General features: G+C 38.8%; 1 protein-coding gene across 1 annotated transcript; it reads left to right on the top strand.

Moving 5' to 3' along the window:
- Positions 1 to 5,608: 5,608 nt before the first annotated feature.
- On the top strand, positions 5,609 to 7,153 carry LOC123001884 (N-acetyllactosaminide alpha-1,3-galactosyltransferase-like). The gene has a single exon (XM_044389566.3). It carries the CDS (start codon positions 5,948 to 5,950, stop codon positions 6,671 to 6,673), a length of 726 nt encoding a protein of 241 aa, XP_044245501.2. The 5' UTR covers positions 5,609 to 5,947; the 3' UTR covers positions 6,674 to 7,153.
- Positions 7,154 to 19,541: the final 12,388 nt, after the last annotated feature.

The raw sequence follows: 19,541 nt of genomic DNA, 5'->3' as shown, positions 1-19,541 counted from the left end.
CCTCGTTATACATGGGATCTTGCCAGAGGTTTTACTTTTCAAAGAACTCTCTTCCAAACTTTTCTTCCCAGGTTTTCAGCACATCTAGTGTTTATTCCAACTGTAATTTCTTGCCTCAGGTGGCAGGGGCTTGTTCCTTTTTAAAATGCTTTCAAGGATTGCCCTCCACTTCCCACTTTTCCATTTTGAGAGAGTTCTGAGTTAAGTGAAACAAAGGAAAGCACTAGGAGTCCAGTCCTTTGGGGAGCCCTCAGGTCAAAACGGACAAACACAATTCCTTCAGAATTAGATCCACTCTTCTCGTCCAGAAGCAGGTACTCACACTGAGATCATGGTTTGCTGTTTTCCATATCACTGCCATACTGGCAGGGAGTTGGTGTAAGGCTAAGTTAAAATACCACAAAGCTTTCCTTCTCCTATTGTGTCGTCATCCTTTTCTTGATTTAACTTTTGTTTGATTGCTCCCAAACTCTGGAAGGTAGCCAAACTTTGGCTTTGGCTTGACTACCCTCCAGAGTTTTGACAAAGTTGTTTCTGACAATATGCAGTAATATTATCCTGGAAGCATTTTAGAATATGAAACTAGAAGGTCATTTTTCAAAATATGGCCTCTGAAAAGAATTAATGTCAAAAGCCTAAGACCAGGAGATTTTTGCCCAAATACAGGAGACATTGTTACTTTAGACTTCAGGTGACATTTTAACTGTGTCCTCAAAGATCTTGGAATTACAGTACCGTGAATCTGTAATGTACTTTTGTAATGATCTGGCCATTACTGAGAAGCTGTTTCTCCAGTTTATCATAATCATCAAGGCTTTGGATTAGGAGTAAGGAAATGCTGCAACCAGACACAGGCTTTATATATTAGTAACGTCTACTGCAGTTTTATTTTAAAAGGTATCTTGTTCATAATTCTTATGTCTGTCTTACAGTGAATCCATGAACCTGACTACCACCAGCTGGTCAGCTCCGGTTGTGTGGGATGGCACTTTTGATGAAAAAGTATTGGAAAAGTATTATGAAAAAAATAAAATTACTGTGGGATTGACTGTGTTTGCTGTAGGAAGGTAGGTAACGCCAAATGTCCTTTATAGTCAATCTTCTTATTGTAGAAAATGGTAGATTATCAATAATCCCACCTCAAGAATCTAGGAAAAGTGGGACAAAATAAAGCCAAAGTAAACAGAAGTAAGGAAATAGTAAAGATGAGAACAGAAATCCATGAAACTGAAAACAGAGGAGCAATAGAGAAAAATCAAAGAATTAAAAAGCCTTTTCCTTGAAAAAAAATCAATAAAATTCACAATCATCCAGGAAGTCTGGCAAAGAAAAAAATTTGACACAAATTACCAATATTAGGAAAGAAACAGGGTATATCACCTCAGACCTGGCAGACATCAAAAGGATAATCAGAGAATACTACACTACACATACATACATTTGAAAACTGAGGTGAAATGGACCTTGAAAACACTATCACAACCCACTCAACATGAAATCGACCATCTCAACAGCCCTATATATGTTGAGGATATAGAATTGATAATTTTCAAAACTCCCAAAGTCTCCAGGCCCAGGTGGTTTCATTGGAAAATTCTACCAAATAGTTAAAGAATTAACATCAGTTCTACCTAATATCCTTTGAAAAATCAAAGAGAAAGGAACACTTTCCAATTCATTTTATGAACCCAGTGCTGCCCTAATATCAAAATCATATCCAAAAAAGTACAAAAAAGTAATAAGTTGAACAATGTACATATTACCCAATAAAATTATAAATTTTTATAAAGAACTTCTCAAACTCAACACCCAAAAAACAAATAATCCAGTCAAGAAATGGGCAGAAGACATGAACAGACACTTCTCCAAAAAGACATACAAATGGCTAACAGACACATGAATAAACGTCACTAGCCATCAGGGAAATACAAATCAAAACCACAGGGGGATAACACACCAGTTAGAATGGCAAAAATTAACAAGACAGGAAACAACAAATGTTGGTGAGGATGTGGAGAAAAGGGAACCCTCTTACACTGTTGGTGGGAATGCAAGCTGGTACAGCCACTCTGAAAAACAGTATGGAGCTTCCACAAGATGTTAAAAATAGAGCTATCCTACGACCCAGCAATTGTGCTACTAGGTATTTACCTCAAAGATACAGATGTACTGAAAAGAAGGGGCACAAGAACCCCAATATTCATAGCAGCAATGGCGACAATAGCCAAACTATGGAAGGAGCCAAGATGTCCTTCAATAGATGAATGGATAAAGAAGATGTGGTCCGTATATACAATGGAATATTACTCAGCCATCAGAAAGGATGAATACCTACCATTTGCATCCACATGGATGGAACTGGAGGGGATTATGCTAAGTGAAATAAGTCAAGCAGAGAAAGAAATTTATCACGTGGTTTCACTCATATGTGGAATATAAGGAACAGTGCAGAAGACCATAGGGGAAGGGAGGGAAAACTGAATGGGAAGAAATCAGGGAGGGAGACAAACCATGAGAGACTATGGACTCTGGGAAACAAACAGGGTTACAGAAGGGAGAGGGGTGGGGGGATGGGGTAACTAGGTGATGGGTATTAAGGAGGGCATGTGTTGTGATAAGCACTGGGTATTATACACTACTAATGAATCGTTGAACACTACATCAAAAACTAATGATGTACTATATGTTGGCTAATTGAACATAATAAAAAATAAATAAAAATAAAATAAAATTATAAATTTTATCAACTTTATAGTAACTCATTATTAAATATTGATAGTAATTTACTCTTTTTTTAAATAGACCTTTTTAAAAAGTTTTATTTATTTTTTTTAGTAATCTCTACACCCAATGTGGGGCTCGAACTCACAACCCCAAGATTAAGAGTCACCTCTTCTTCTGACTAAGCCAGCCGGGCACCCCCAATAGTAATTTATATTTAAAAAGAAAATGACACAGGGGTGCCCGGGTGGCTCAGTCAGTTAAGTGTCTGCCTTTGGCTCAGGTCATGATCCTGGTCCCAAGATTGAGCCCTGCATCAGGCTCCCTGCTCAGTGAGGAGTCTGCTTCTCCCTCTCCCTCTGCTCATCCCCCGACTCATGCTCTCTCTCTCACTCACTCTCTCTCTCAAACAAATAAATAAAATCTTTTTTAAAAAGAAAAGAAAAAAACACAGAAGGAAAGAGGGAGGGAGGGAAAGGGAAAGGAGGGGAGAGGACGGGAGGGGAAGGAAGGGAAAGAGAGGGGAAGGAAGGGGAGAGGAGGGAAGGGGAGGGAGAGAGGATGGGAGGGAGGGAGGAATCCTTACAGAAGAAGCTCCTGGATTCCCAGATCCATTCTGATCCCTCTCTGTTGCTGCCCCAGGATCTGTAAGAGGCATGGTGAGGGACCCTGTGCCCGGTCAATGCCCCTACTTTCAGGACACAGAGCTTCTGCTTCCTTCCCACCCTCCTTCAGTAGAACTCACTGAGTCTTAGAAGAATACTATGTAAGTGAAGGGGCACTGAAACCAAAGCCTCATTAACTTTATCATAACCCCCCCTTCATGTGCCCCTGAAAATCAATCTAATTAATGGCATCAAGTGCCTCTGCAATTAGGAGTATAGGTGGGACTGAAAACAGAAGGATAGATTGAAGGTATCTATATGGAGCATTCAGACATGAATATTTGCTGCAGGGATGAACAAATAAGCCCATATAATAAAACAAATGCCCACGCAAATGTGAAAGACTATGGCTGTGGCTATGACACTGTGGATCTGTAGGGAAAGGCTTCCATAGATGATGCTGGAGAGAGTTGATGTCAGCATGGGAACATCGCAATTGTACCTCTATGGCACATATGTATGGCGAGCATATACAAACATAATTCCCAGGGAGCCTGAAGACCAAAATTTAAAGGGAAAACCATAGTGTATCTTCATGAAATCAAGACAAGAAAGGAGTTCTTAATCAAGATACAGAAAATACTAATCATAAAGGAAAAGGTTGATAAATGTGACTGCATTTAATTAACTTTACCTAAGAAAACATCAGAAAAACCCAAACTGGAGAGAAACTGAGACAGACTGGAGGAGCCTAAGGAGACATCATGACAAAATGCAATGTGTGTTCTGGATTGGAGCTTGGAAACTAAAAAGGCCATTAGGGGAAAAACTGGTGAAATAAAAATAAAATCTGTGGTTTAGTTATAGTATTTAATCACTGCTAATTTCCTAGTTTTGACAAATGTACCGTGGTTATATAAGATAGTAACATTCGGTAAAGGTGAGTAGAGCATGTACGGGAACTCTTTATAATATGGTTGCACCTGTTCTGTAAATCTAATATCATTCCAAAATAGAAAGTTTTTTTAAAAATTGAAAAAAAAAAGTTTGCCGTTATAGTGAGAACGCCTAACAATAACCTTTTTTTCCTGTAAATGCCTGCCATTAAGCTTTTGATCACTGAGGCATCCTCATCAAGGCATCCAACTCAAATAAACATATTGCCAGTCTTGACATGGTCACTAGCTAAACAACTGGGTAAAGAGCCAGGCCACCCCTCCAATGAAATTCCCCTTTTAGAAAGGCCTGGGTAACCAACATAACCAACCACTTGAGTGACCCTGCATTTTCCTTCCTGTGCTTTCATTCTTGCTTTTAGGTTTTAAATTGTGAAACCCTAGGTACCCCACCCCCTACCCCAGTAAAGGCAGAACCCCCAAGGTCCCCCCTTCTTTCTCCCTACCTAGGACCTCGTTCTGTGACCCTGGACTTAGCTTGTACCCTCTAGGACTTGTGAGTAATAAATCTTACTTTTTCAAAGTTCTCTGGTGGTTGTGCTGAGATGCAGCTTGCAAATGTAATGAGAACCACCAGAGCTGGTCCAGCCAACATTGGCTCTGGTAGGGGAAATGTCTTTGGGGGTCTCACCACAAGTAGCAGGGCTCAGGTGAGTCCCAGGTATTCCCGGCCAACAGGATTACCATCGAAGGCTGAGAACAACAAAAACAGCCCTATATTATACCATACACAAAAATTAATTCAAATGGATAACCAACTTAATGTGAAAGTTAAAACAATAAAGCAACTAGAAGAAAACATAGGAGCATATTTTCCCTACTTTGAGGAGGCAATGATTTCTGAAACATTAATACAAAAGCACGAACCATAAAAAATGTGCATAAATTATATTTCTTCAGATTTGAGTTGCTAGTTTCCAACTCGGTAGAACATTTTAAGTGATATTTTTCTAAATTAATCTTGCTTTAATTATTAAATTGCCATAATTTTAGATATTCCAAACTAGAAAGTTTTCTCCTAACTCCATCTGCTATGTTTCTTAAAACTTAGGTCAACATTCAGAACTTACTTTTAATGATTCTATAAACATTAATTGAAACAGGAAGCATGTATGATTACCCTCCCTGCTTTGAATTTACCCGAGGCCATTTATTATTCTGAGAATTTTCACTGGTTGGAGAGACCGGAAGTGAGAGTTTCGTTTTCTAATCCTGCCATCTTAGCACTATCCTGAAGGCCACGAGGCAAAATAAGAGAGACACTGCAGATAGTGGTAGTTGATCATGCTACCTCTAACTTTTTTCTGCATAACTGACCCTTTACAAAGCAAGCCATAGACATCAATCACTGCTCTTGCAATGACCCAAGACCTTCTTGCCTACAACCTGCAAAGCAAGTTCCTTCTTCTCTGATAACTCTGAAGACTCTAGCTCTCATCTTGCACTGGGCTCTATGTTGTATCCCCCTCGTGAGGAAGTCCTCTTCTCTCCTGTAATTCACAGAGTCCCGTCAGGGAGAGGAAAGGCAGATGATTTCACTTGCTTCTATACCGCTTAAATACAACTCAAGAAGTATATCTAATACTTGGTTTGCTTACCAGCATGTTTGGACAGACTACAGCCAGGATAATTAAAGTAGCATGCGTTCCACTGTAATGTAAGACCATGAACTTAGTCATTTCTTATTTGCTTCACAGATACATTGACCACTATTTGAAGAGATTTATATCCTCTGCAGATAGGTTTTTTATGGTTGGCCATAAAGTCATAATTTATGTCCTGATATGTGACTTCTCCAGGATGCCCTGGATACAGCTGAGTCCCCTCCGTTCGATCAAAGTGTTCGAAATCGAGCGAGAGAAGAGATGGCAAGATATCAGCATGATGCGCATGAAGGCTATTAGTGACCATGTCGTGGCTCATATCCAGTATGAAGCTGACTTTCTCTTCTGCATGGACGTGGATCAAATCTTCGTAAGGAAATATGGATTGGAGACTCTGGGGGAGTCAGTAGCTCAGTTACACGCTTACTGGTACATGGAAGATCCTATAGGGTTGCCATATGAAAGAAGTGAGTTATCAGAAGCATATATACCTTTTGGTATGGGAGATTTTTATTACCACGCTGCTGTATTTGGTGGCACTCCCATTCAAGTTCTCGATATTGCCAGGGAGTGCTTCAAAGGAATCATGAATGACAAGAAAAACGGCATCGAAGCAGTGTGGCATGATGAAAGTCATTTAAACAAGTATTTCTTTCTCCATAAGCCCACTAAACTCTTATCACCGGAATATTGCTGGGCTTTTCCTAAAATGGATGTTCCTTTTATTCACAGTATCAAACTCTGTTGGGCTAAAAAGGATTATGAAAATCTTAGGGTGACAATGTAATTAGATAGCACTTCCTTCAGGTTGCTGAAGTTAAGAGCATCATTTTGTCTTATTCCTTAGGAAATTAGCACTTGATACATTTTAGCACTAAAAAAGAAATCACTAACAAAATGGCAAGGCCACCATCACGGCATACTCATACTTTTCCTCATATTCATTTTGAATTGTATAAGATGGGATAGAGCAGTTGCAGAATGAATGTATTGACATCAGATGGAGATACAGTGATTTCATATCCTAGGTGAGTGTTGAGGAAATATTATTTGTGGGATCACATTGAACAAAATAGACTCTCTCACAAGAAAATGAAACCTGAGATATTTTTATTTATCCATGCGGATACACATTTCTCATATTGCTTAAGAAAGGGAATTGAAGGGAGGTGTGGATAAGAAGTCACTGCAAGTATAGTAATATTCTATGTAAAACGTTAAAGACATTAAAGTTGCCACCAGATGGACAGATAATTACTTAAGAAACTTTGAGTCATTCAAAACTTTTTTTTGAATTTGTAGTTTTAAAACTACAAAGTTGTTTGTTGTAAAAACTAATTGAAAAGAAAATAAACAAGATACAGAGAAAATTGAAAGCCACCCCTTTACTCTCCCTTTAAAAACCTATCCTTCAATACTCCTTTTATATGCATTTACATACCCACATGAATACACACACACACTTATTTAATATTTTATACAAACTGATTTATGCCACACACATGCACGCACACAGATTTTATCACTAGTCAGTGTCCAGTTAGGAAAACAAATACTACTATTCTCAGTATTTTAAACAGTGGGGATTTAACTCAAGGAACTGGACATATAAAAGAGGTAATAACAGAGCTGAGGAGTTCACAAGAGAGAGCGGAGCAACCCACAATTTTTTTTTAAATGAAGGCAATAACAGTCCTAAGTCTGAAGGAAAAATTGTAGAATGTCCAGAAAGAGCTAGGACCTAGTATGAGTTGCCAGGCACGAGTGGAGACAACAAAGAGAGGAGTCCCAGTCACTGCTAAAGATGTCACCCAAAGGAGACAAAGACAGAGACAAGAGAGAAACATACAGACTTTTCTCCTTCTCCTATCCTGTCTGCCTGTTTTCCACTGTCTAGTGCTGTCCACGAGTCAGATGCAAGGGAGTCTGGGAGACATAGGTCCCTGTCATATGCAGCAGAACGCAGGAAAAATGAGAGAGGAATCCAACAGTAAACAGACAAATGGCTATCACAGTTCACCAATTTTGCCACAAAGCACCCATACTCCTCCTTCCACCCATGCCTAACTCCCATAAAACGATTTCATGTTTCCACCTTGCAGAATTCAACCAACTTTTGTATAAACAATCACTTTCTTCCCCAAAGGGTGAAACACAAAGTTTCCCTCATCATGTCCAGGAACCCAAGATGATATGAGGTCCTCTCCCTCAGGACTGTATGTGACTCTTCAGTTTGGCCAACTCTGATCTAAATTGTTAAGGAAAAGAATAACTAACACTTCTCCTTAAAAAAAAAAAAGTAGGAAGAGAAGGAAAAGGGGAAAATAATTGGTTAACATATAAAAAGGTACATATATATATAAAATATATATACTTATGTTTATAATATAAATATACATGCCTGCTATAGTCCTCATTTCTTGTAGCCAGTTCTAAGGTCAAGTTCATATTGATCACTTCTTTCCTCCACCACCAATTTTATTCCTACCCTCTGCTAGAAGCTCAGCTGAATAGGGTTCTTTACTAGTGAGATGACATAAACCTTTTCCCTGTGGGATCTGAGTCTTTAGTGGGTCCTTATTCATTGGATTGCCACGGTTTTCCCCTAACATGGATTGTTGGATAAAGTAGTTTAAGAGGCTCCCAGGGAACACCCTGAATTCTAAAATACAGCCCTCATTCCACTATTGTGTAATAGCAACCTCCTTTCATCTTGATAATTGTGATCAGTTCCCTGATCCAGTACACAGACCCCTTCTCTGGCTATTGATTCAGCATGAAGAGAAGGCAAAAAATGGCCAGGAGAAGTCTCAGATCCCAGTTCAACAGGACCATCACTGTTTCGTTGTGCACTAGGATCTCCAAACTCACTGAGCCCAAGGTTGCAGAGAAGGAAGTGAAAATTTCTCCAGTAGATTATTTGGTGTAATTGCAAAAGAAAGCCTCACATCTCTACTTCCCAGTTCCAGATCCATGCATTCTGGCTTTGAGGAAGACAATATGATATAGTGACCACTATTTTAAGATATATCCCATACCTTTAGGATGGCACCCCAACCTCACCAAATGTTGTCTTATAGCTGATACTGTAACTGAGTCTTCTTTAGGCCATTTCACAAAGTTAGCTGCTTCTGGGTCATGACCGACATGGTAAGACCAGTGACTTGCATGGATAGGAGCCTATTGTTGCACTTACTTGACAATAAAATCTATCTCCTTGTAAGGGGCAATGAATAAAACATTCTGTAAGTCCATAAGTGGTGGTGCTGGAAAAGGAAGGTATATCTGTACCCAGAATATATTTGTTTGGGGACAAATTTCTTCTCCTTCCCTGATGGAAAAGATTCAAGGTAACCAATATGCCACCAGTGGCCAGACAGTCCCTCAGAAGAAAGGAGTCACATGATGTACTCAGGGTGGCCTCTGCTGTTGGGTGGTTGCACGTTTAGCAGCAGAGAAAGCCAGATCATCATTGATGAGAGGAAGGACTATCTTACTGAGCCACTGGATAGCCTCCATCCCTGCCACCAAGGCCACTCAGTACATGTCCTCAAGAAAGCACTGTGGTGGCTGCAAAAGGAGGCTGAGTGACATCATGGAAGTTTTTCTCTGCTCGGTTACTGAGAGTCTCCTTTACTAAGATGGCTCTTCGATGAGTATTTTCATGGGACACTCACATCCTTACACTCTGTACCTATTTCAGAAGCCCATAAAGGACCTCAGACTTTCTTGTCACCAATGTTTCAATCTGCCTGAGTCCAATTTCATAGAAATGACTTTCACTGATAGATTACAGCTGCATGTATCCAAGCTTTTAGTTTGTTGGATCAGAAAGCATTAAGTTCATGGTGGGTAGGAGAGGTCATAATTCAAGTAAATTTAGAATCCCATGTGTCCAGTATTCATTCTCTGCCTGGCTATGCAAAATGCTCTGTTTAGTATCTGTATCTGCCACTTTAACCTGCTAAGGGGCACAGATCCTTGCTCTGCAGACTATCTTACATAGAGCCTTCTCTTGCCCTGGGTCTCTCTCAAAATGGGCAGGGTATTGGTTTCTCAGTACATAGGTCAGAGTGGTACTCAAGTACAATATATGTTGCCTCCTATATCCAAAAAGTCCCACTGAGCTTTATGCATACTCTGATTTGCTACTAACTGGTGCAAGGGGCAGGAACTTGCCCAGAGCCAATAACCCTACATGCTCCGCAGAAATGTCACCAATGTGTCAGGCCCCTGAATGTTTCTTCCAATTCCTGCCATACATTTGTATTAGCACGACATCTGGGATTCTTGCTCCTTTCTGCTCAAAATGCTCAGCATGGTGTTAACAATGGTAGCCTGTAAGACGTCCAGATGGTCAAGGACTCGGGATTATACGACGACAACACAGGAGAGTTTTTGTAACTCTGAGGTTTACTGATGTCTCTGCCAGGTAAAAGCAAACTGCTTTGGATGATCCATACTAACTGGTATAAGGAAAAACACCTGTTACCTGCAGGCCAAATATCAAGGACTGTGTTCATTTGCTCTAGCAAAGATACAATGCCAGGAGTCACCTCTTGATGAACTTTATGATTGCCAGCCATTCTGCAAATGTCGCTGTCTTTTATGCTGGCCGAACAAGCAAGGATATTAACAAATCTCAGGAAAGTGTACCTGTTTCGATAACTTCAGAACCTCAGCTTAATCCAATATTATATTCCATTCATCTTAATCTAATATCGTTCGATATTAAACAAGGGTGTGATAGGAATCGACAACCTGCCGTGTTCAAGTTTTTAATGGTAGCACTAATCTTTACAATCGCCACGGGGAGATGTTATGATTATATAACTTTTGATTTGGTAGGAGAGCCTTTTCCTTTGGCTTCAATTTGACCCTTCTTACCACGTTAGCCCTTACACCATGAGTCAAAGACTAATGTAAATACTCTACTAGTTGCTGACTATATATATTTCAACCATGAATTCAGGAATTCAGAAACCACACAGTGGCTCTTTTATATGATGGGACCACTGTGAGATAAACTCAGGGTAGAATCTCCACAAGCCTCTGTTTAGTAGATCATGATGCTATTTCTAGCCTCTAGAAATTGCCAACTCAGAGCTAGTGTCCGTTCTGCGTTTTCCTCCAAGGACACAGTCATCCTACTAAATAACCACAGGTCTTCCCTTGAGGTGACATAGACTCCTCTTGTCAAGAGACTCCAGGTCTATAAACTGGCTTAGGTACGGGAACATGATGAGATACCATAACTTGTTACCGGGACAACTCAAGTCAGGTTTCTGCTCACCAGGGCTGGGGTTTCCCCAGTAATGTAAATCCCATAATTTTCATTGAAATCTGAGAGTCCATTTCAATATCAGTATCTCCCCACACTGATTCATTTCTCAATGACTTAGTGAAAGAGAGAGTTCTCTGAGTCCCCCCCCCCCATCCCCTGGAACACAGTTGGGGGGGAAGGCGAATGGTGTGAACATGATAAATTCACTTCAGCATTTCTGCCTCCCTAAACATTTGGATTTCTTCTACATCATGCCAGAAAAGCTATGACATCTTAACCTCATTGACTGTAGGCTACCACTGAATTCAAATTTTAGATAACATCCAAGAAAACTCTTAGAACCACTTACAGCTGACTAGGACAACATATTAAATCCAGAATATCAGGTAAATGTACCTGTTTCAATAACTTCAGAACTTCAGCACAATCCAATATTATATTCCATTCATCTCAATCTAATATCATTAGAATCCATTCTCACATGTGTTTCCCTGCTAATACAAATTTGCCTTGAAATTTGCAAGAGCTTGAAATTCTTTTAATGGACCTATCTCTTACTGGAGCAGACCTTGAATTCCCTCTCTGAGGCATGCTGTTTCTGACTCTAGGTATTAGGTCTTCAGGCAATGAGAACAGACATCACCTTATAAATCAACTATCTTGGGTGAGATCTTTATGGAATCTTTTAGCAAGAAAAGACTTGTTTCCTCAGAGAGATGAAGAGGAGGAGTTGCTTCCACTGACAAGGGAAGCTCAGAAGGATTAGAATATGAGTTCTCAGATTCATCTGAATCCACCCAAATGTTCTCATTCCAAGTATAGCGGTGCCAGTCTTTCCAAATTCTCTAATTTTAACATGAGACTTTTCCCCCAAGGTTTTATTTAAATTCCAGTTAGTTAACATACAGTGTAACATTAGTTTTAGGTGTAGAACCGAGTGATTCATCACTTACATATAACACCCAGTGCTCATCACAACAAGTGCCCTCCTTAATCCCCATCACCCATTTAACCCATCCCCCCACCCACCTCCCTCCAGGAACCCTGTTTGTTCCCTGTTGTCAGGAGTCTGTTTTCTGGTTTGCCTCTCTCTCTCTCTCTCTCTCTCTCTCTCTCTCCTCTCTTTTTTATCCTCTATGTTCATCTGTTTTGTTTCTTAAATTTCACATATGAGTGAAATCGTATGGTATTTGTCTTTCTCTGACTGACTTATTTTGTTTATAGCATTATACTCTCTAGCTCCATCCACATGATGGCAGGTGTCATTCTTTCAATAGCTGAATAATATTCCATTGTATACATAGACCACATCTTCCTTATCCGTTCTTTCGTTGATGGACATTTGGGCCCTTTCCATAATTTGGCTATTGTTAATAATGCTGCTATCAACACGGGGGTGCCTGTATCCCTTTGAATCAGTATTGTTGTATCCTTTGGGTAAATGCCTAGTAGTGCAATTGCTGGGTCATAGGGTAGCTCTATTTTTAACTTTTTGAGGAACCTCTATACTGTTTTCCAGAGAGGCTGTATCAGTTTGCATTCCCACCAATACAAGAGACTTTTAGAAGTTATATATAAACTTACATTCTAATTATGCATATCACACAATTCGATTTGGGGCCTTATCCTCAGGAATGCGTGTCTGTGACTACAAGTACACATGCACATGCATGCACGCACACGTACCCACACACACATACCCATGCACCAATACACACACATGCTCCAAAGGAACCATCTTGGTCTGTGTCCATGTCTTGAGCTGATATTTCCAATTTTTAGACTTAGCATTTTATTTCTGTAAGCTCTCTAGAACAGTCAGAAGAAGCAATCCCATCTCAAAGACCTTGTACTTGTTATGGCCACAATGGCGAGTATCGCACCTGTGTAGTGTCCTGAAGTCTTCCCTTCAATGTACTCTTCCTATTGAGCAATAATAGTGATAAAGTAATTTAAATAATTGTGATGTCACTACATGCCACAGATTTCTAGTAATCCACAGTAGGATAGGATTCTACATGGTAGTCAAATAGGTGAGCAACCCAAAACCAGAATCCCACTTTGAGAGACTGCTTCTTAGGGCCTTTGGTGGATAGTTGGCAAAAGTGAATATTAGTATCCCCTCTCTGTATCCATGCCCATTTTACATTGCCCCAGTTGATGTTCTCCAACGGCCAGATATGTGAATACAGACCAGGGTTATGCATCTTTAAGAATTTTATATAAACAGAATCACACAGTATGTGCCTTTTTTTGCAGTATCTTTCTTTCACAGTCTCATTATTTTAAGGTTCATTTATGCTGTGGCACATATCAGTGCTAAGTACTGTTCCATTGCAAGGACACACCACAGTTTGTGGGTGAATATCAGGGATCATGACCTGAGCCGAAGGTAGACGCTTAACCACTGACTGACCCACCCAGGTGCCCCGAGACCCTTTTTTTTAAAAGATTATCCTTTCACCAACGAATTGTCTTCTCTTATTTGTTAAAAATCAATTGTCCATGGAGGTATAGATCTATTTCTGGACTCCCGATTCTGCCCCAAGGATCTGGTTGTCTATCTTAAAACCATATGGTCTTAATAACTGTATCTTTAAATCTAAAATTATGCCAAAAATAAAAAGTTTATTTAAAAAATGCAAGAAGATAGAGACCTAATAGAAAATGAACAAAAACTATGGACAATTTGCAGAGAAGGAATGACAATGGCTCTTAAACATTCAAGAACATGCTCAATATAAGCCATAATGAAACAAATGTAAATTAAAGCCACACTAAGACACAATTCAGACACTCCGATTTTCAACTACCAAACATTTTAACAGCACACTTTATATTGATAAGTATGTAAGAAAATGGGTACTTTTACCCATCGATGGTACAAGTTAAACTGGAATAACCTGCATGGAAAACAATTTGGCAACATTTACTTAAACGTGAAATGGGTATAACCTTTGACCCAACAATTCTGTTTCTAGAAATTTACCCTGCACTCTAGTTCAACATATGCTCATAGAGCACGATCGCACGTCCAAGTAGAAATGGAAGTGGAAACACTGTGGCATTTCTTATAATGGCAACGACAATAAGCAAACAAAATGTCTAGCAATAGAGAACTGGTTACATAAATTATGATACATGTAATATAATCAACTAAGGTTCACTAGCAAAAGAATGAGTTAGGTCTCTTTCGGAATCTCAGAACCAAATGATCTTCAAAATATACTGATAAACGTGAGATATTCGAAGTACCGAAGGATGTTTTTAGTATGCTGCCATGTGTGTGAAAAGGAGACCTATAGATACACTTAAAAATAGATAAATGCCCTTATAGGTGCAAGATAGCTATGGAATAAAAGCCAAGAAACTGTGACAGTGGCTGTCGCTGCGGATAGGATAATGGAAAAGAGTTGGTGCTGAGGGGGAAGATAAGCATTGCACAACCTTTCCTCTGTTCGAATTTTTTACTCTGTGTGTGTCTTACTTTTTCAATAAGAAAAACTATTTTAAAAGAAGGATATATAATAAAGGTACATGCTATCTTAAATTAAGAGTGATTATCTCAGGAGAGGGTAATTACATTTGATTATCATTTTGTTTGTGCTTTTATGCACTTGACAAATTTTATAACATGAAAATGTGTTACTTCTATAATCAGAAAAATAAGTACTTGTAAAACGTTCTACAAAAGGGTGAGAAGGGATTAGCTTTACCTGGGATAATTGGACAATGCCTGAAAGGGGTTGAAGAAAACGATGGTGCACGTTTTTTGGCATTCACCTGCACATATGTACACACACGGCACACCTCTCAAAATACACCTCGGTAAGGGCAAGTCAGTCATCAAGAAAGGTAAGGAAGTACAACAAAGGAAACTAAAAGCAAACCATTTTTTAAAATCCTTTTCCAAATGGGACAAAGTTCCACCATCTGGTAGCAATGAGATCTTGGGACCACAGGTATCATTATGACAGTATCATTATGACTTTCGAATGCTTTCATCATCAAAAGAGCCTGGTGACATCACCACAAGCAAAAGATTCAAACACCTGCAGAATATTTTACAATATCTGATTTTTTAAAATACAGACCCCAAAATATAATGATTGGGAAACATCCTAGGACTCCTTTTTACATCACCAAAACTAAAGGTAAGGCTCTTAGGAAGAAACCGTATGAAAGGTTGGATGATCTGGCAAAAATCACAGGTAGGGGTCATCCCCAAACCTTGGCCTTAAAAGTATATTGTACAAAATAGATGGCACTTCAACATATTACTGGCCTTTAAGAATAATGTCATTGAAGGCACACTGTCAGAAAATCATCTGACTAGATGAACTCTTACCTCATACATAGGGTATTTCTAATGGTTTTTTTTTTTTAAGATTTATTTATTTATTTAAGAGAATGAGAGCGAGAGAGAGAGAGCATGCATGTGTGCGGAGGGAGGGGCAGAAGAAGAGGGAGAGAGAGAATTCCCCGAGGAGACTTCCCATGGAGCACAGAGCCCTGACACCAGGCTCTATCCCAGGAACCTGAGACCATGACCTGAGCCGAAATCAAAAGTCAGAGGCTTAACTGACTGAGCCACCCAGGAGCCTCTCTAATGTTTTTGAATTTAAAAGGTGGTCATTCCACATTGCTGGAACACGAAAACTGTGTCAAATGCAAGCCTTCCCAGGCTGGTAGTATCTATAGAAGAACGGTCTAATAGAAATACAATGTAAACCACATTGTAACTTTAAATATTCTAGGAGCCATACTGGAAAAGGTTAAAAAGAAACAGATAACATTCATCTCAATGATATATTTTATTTAACCTACCATATCCAAAATTTCATTTCAACATCTCATCAATATATGCAATCATTAATGAGATATCTTCCATCGTTTTTTCCATAATGAGTCCTCAAACTCCACTGTTTGGACTAGCAAAATTTCAAATACTCACTAGTCACTTGTTGCTAATGGCCACCACGCCGGAAGGAACAGATCTAAACACCTTGCTCATTAAATAAATGTTCAAAAAGTAAGTATCGGGGGGAAAAAAAAGTAAGTATCGGAAACCTCCATTTTACTCCAACACATAACCCAAAAGCAGGACCTGTTCTTGGATAATGCCTACTGAAAACCAATTTAATGCTGGTCAATAGAAGTCATTTTTCCCCCACATTTGAGCCAATGTGGGGCTCAAACTGATGACCCCAAGATCATGAGTCACATGCTGCACTGACTGAGCCAGCCAGGCACCCCATGGGTAAACAGAAATACTAACACTTTCAACACAAGCTCAGTGCATTGGCTGGAGCCAAATATTCCATTTTAGAGTGTAATGCTTTTAATTTAGATTTTTAATCACTGTTTACAAGACTATATCTTTGAGAGAGCGCATATGTTTCTAGGTTACTAGACCTATAGTGTTTGAATAAATTATTAGTCTTAATACCTTCGTGAGAAAAAAATATATAAAAATCAACTTTGGGGGAAGAATATATTCCAGTGCATAAAAACATCTTCATAAGGACCACATTTTCTTTTCTCAGAAGCACAAGTGAAAAAGAATGAGAGTTTTACTGAATTTCCTTTAGGCATTCAGGGTGCACTTTGATAAAGGAATACAAAAGGAATCTCACAGACACTCTGCACCTGATCTAAAGATCCCGAGATTTTTGCAGGCACTTCAAACAAAATAGGTGGTTTCCCTAAGTCTGCCTTCTTCCGAAGGCCAAGCATTCTAGAATCAGAAATCAGACACTTTGGTAGCCAAATTTCCAGAAACTGATTCCATAATTAATTAGTTATTAGAAGATGGCAAGGAAATTGTCTCTTACTTTCCAAAAAACTGCTTTTCTCCCTCCCCCCCTTTTTTTTTCTAGGGAAGAATGAATTCTTTTTTTTTTTTTATTAATAATGATTTTTTATTATATTATGTTAGTCACCATACAGTACATCCCCGGTTTTCGATGTAAGGCTCGATGATTCATTAGTTGTGTATAACACCCAGTGCACCATGCAATATGTGCCCTCCTTACTACCCATCACCGGTCTATCCCATTCCCCCACCCCCCTCCCCTCTGTAGCCCTCAGTTTGTTTCTCATAGTCCATAGTCTCTCATGTTTCGGGAAGAATGAATTCTAAATGGAAAATGCTGTTATTAACCTCATTTGCTTTATTGCTGATGTTGACTAAGCATCATTCCCGGTAAATATAAAAGATTGATGGATCACCATCTTTAATGATTGGCAGAGTAGATCTAAAATGCTGAGTTCTGTGCAAAAAACGTTAATAAACACCCCCTAAATTAATCAGAGATTATCTCCTCTTTGAAGAACTAATTAAATTATAAATACATTCTTTCACTTTTCACCATTCAACAAATATTTACTGAGCACTTTTTTTGGTGCCAGGTCCCGTTCTAGGTGCTGGGAAAACAGTAATAACCCAAACAAAGTGACTGCTGTTATGCAGCTTTATATTCGAGGTGGAGAAGATGGACGATAAACAAGGAAATATATAATAAAATGCCAGGAGCTTTGTATTTTATATAATAGTGCTATGAAGAAAGAAGTAAGGCAAGATAAGAGAAGAGAGAATGCTGGGGGCTATTTTAGGTACATTTTAGCTTAAAGCTACGTCAATGTTCCACCTGATAGGAACAAGATTCAAAGTAACGTGCTATAGAAACATAGCTGTACTGAGAATCTGTTAACCCACTAGTATTCTCTCATAGAAAAATTCGAATTCTTCCCTCATCCCTGCCTTCCTCTTTATGGTCTCTTTAAATAAGCAATGCAATGTTACTGAGTGCTACCGGAAAATCAGCTATATTGTGGGAGCTAATGTCTTTCAAAATTAACCCTATTGCTTTGCTATCATGTTCTACATGTTATTTGCCCTCTTAGGGGGTTGTACCTTAATAGAAAGGCCTCATTGTCACTTGTAATAGTATTATTATAATCTTTTTGAAGATAATGGGCTTAGTCAAAAGGGAAATAATAGACCATAAGCTCATTGCAGGCCTGGATCCCAGAACTGGATGTCATGTATTCCAGAACTGTAGCATTGTGCCTGGCAATATAGCAGGTATTTAGGAATTGTTTGGCTAACAATTCAAATGAATGGATTTGAACTCGAGATTTTTTGTTATTCCAATTGCGTCTGTTCAAATTTAACACGAAATATCTTTTTTCATTTATATGAAGAATAAAGAACCACCTAGAGAAGATAAATCTCTGCTGGTAAGAACCTCTGTTCTATAAATATTCTTAACTGTATTGAGGGCGACCTGGTTAGAGTCAAGTGAGTTCTAATGGTGATGACAGGCAGAAGGATCAGAAAACTGGACTGAATTCTCTAGAGACAATCACTGACAAATTTCTTGGGTATCAGTTCAGAAATATTTGATGCATACGTACCCATCTATGAGTCTGTATGGACACGTGTATGCGTGCATCTCCAAATTTTGCTCCCTCGCCACACTCACTTGCTTACACCAGACAAATTTTTCATATTTGCTATAGTTTAAATATCTCCGTCTAGGATGATATTTTTCTGTAGATTGATAGCCCTCTGTAGTCCACCATGTTTTCTACCAATGACCATATGTAGGACCTGAGAAATTAGTGAAATCAACCCTCAAAAAAAATCAACTTTTTAAAAAAGTTCTCCATTTGTCACTATACATTTTTAATGAAGTTAGGCATGGACAAATTGGATTTTGAAAAAGCACAGTCTTGAGCAGTCCTATATTAAAATATTTTTGGCTAAAAACACCTCTGATATGTCAAAACGGGATGCACTTTCAAAGTTATTATTTGATATTTGATTTTGAAATAATTACAGATTCATAGGAAGTTGCAAAAATAGTAAAGAGGTCACATGTACCCTTCACTCAATTTCCCCCAGTGTTACAGCTTACATAATTGTCATGTGATATCAAAATAGGACATTGATGCTGGGACAAGGTATGTATATAATTACATAACATTTTCTCACATGTGTAAATTTGTAGACGGCCACGGCAATCAATATACAAAACTGTTCTATCACCACAAAGATCTCCTCTGAGCTACCGTTTATATTCACCCCCAACCTCCTCCTCAACCCTTTCTAACCCCTAGTACCATGAATCTATTTTTATCTTTATAATTTTGTCACTTTGAGAATGTTTTATAAATGGAATCATACAATATATGATTTATTGAAATGAGCTTTTTTTTCACTCAGGATAATGCTCTTGAGATCCAGCCACCTTGTTGTGTATCTCAATAGATCACTCCTTTTTTGTTGCTGTGTAGTATTCCATGAAGGGATGTATTGAAGTTTATTTAACCATTTACCTACTGGGGGACTTAAAAAAAGAGATTT

Source organism: Ursus arctos, unplaced genomic scaffold, assembly GCF_023065955.2.
Source record: "Ursus arctos isolate Adak ecotype North America unplaced genomic scaffold, UrsArc2.0 scaffold_18, whole genome shotgun sequence".
In the NCBI taxonomy this organism is placed as follows: domain Eukaryota; kingdom Metazoa; phylum Chordata; class Mammalia; order Carnivora; family Ursidae; genus Ursus; species Ursus arctos.
Note: the sequence above shows the minus strand (reverse complement) of the source record. Positions and strands in the feature narration are given on the sequence as shown.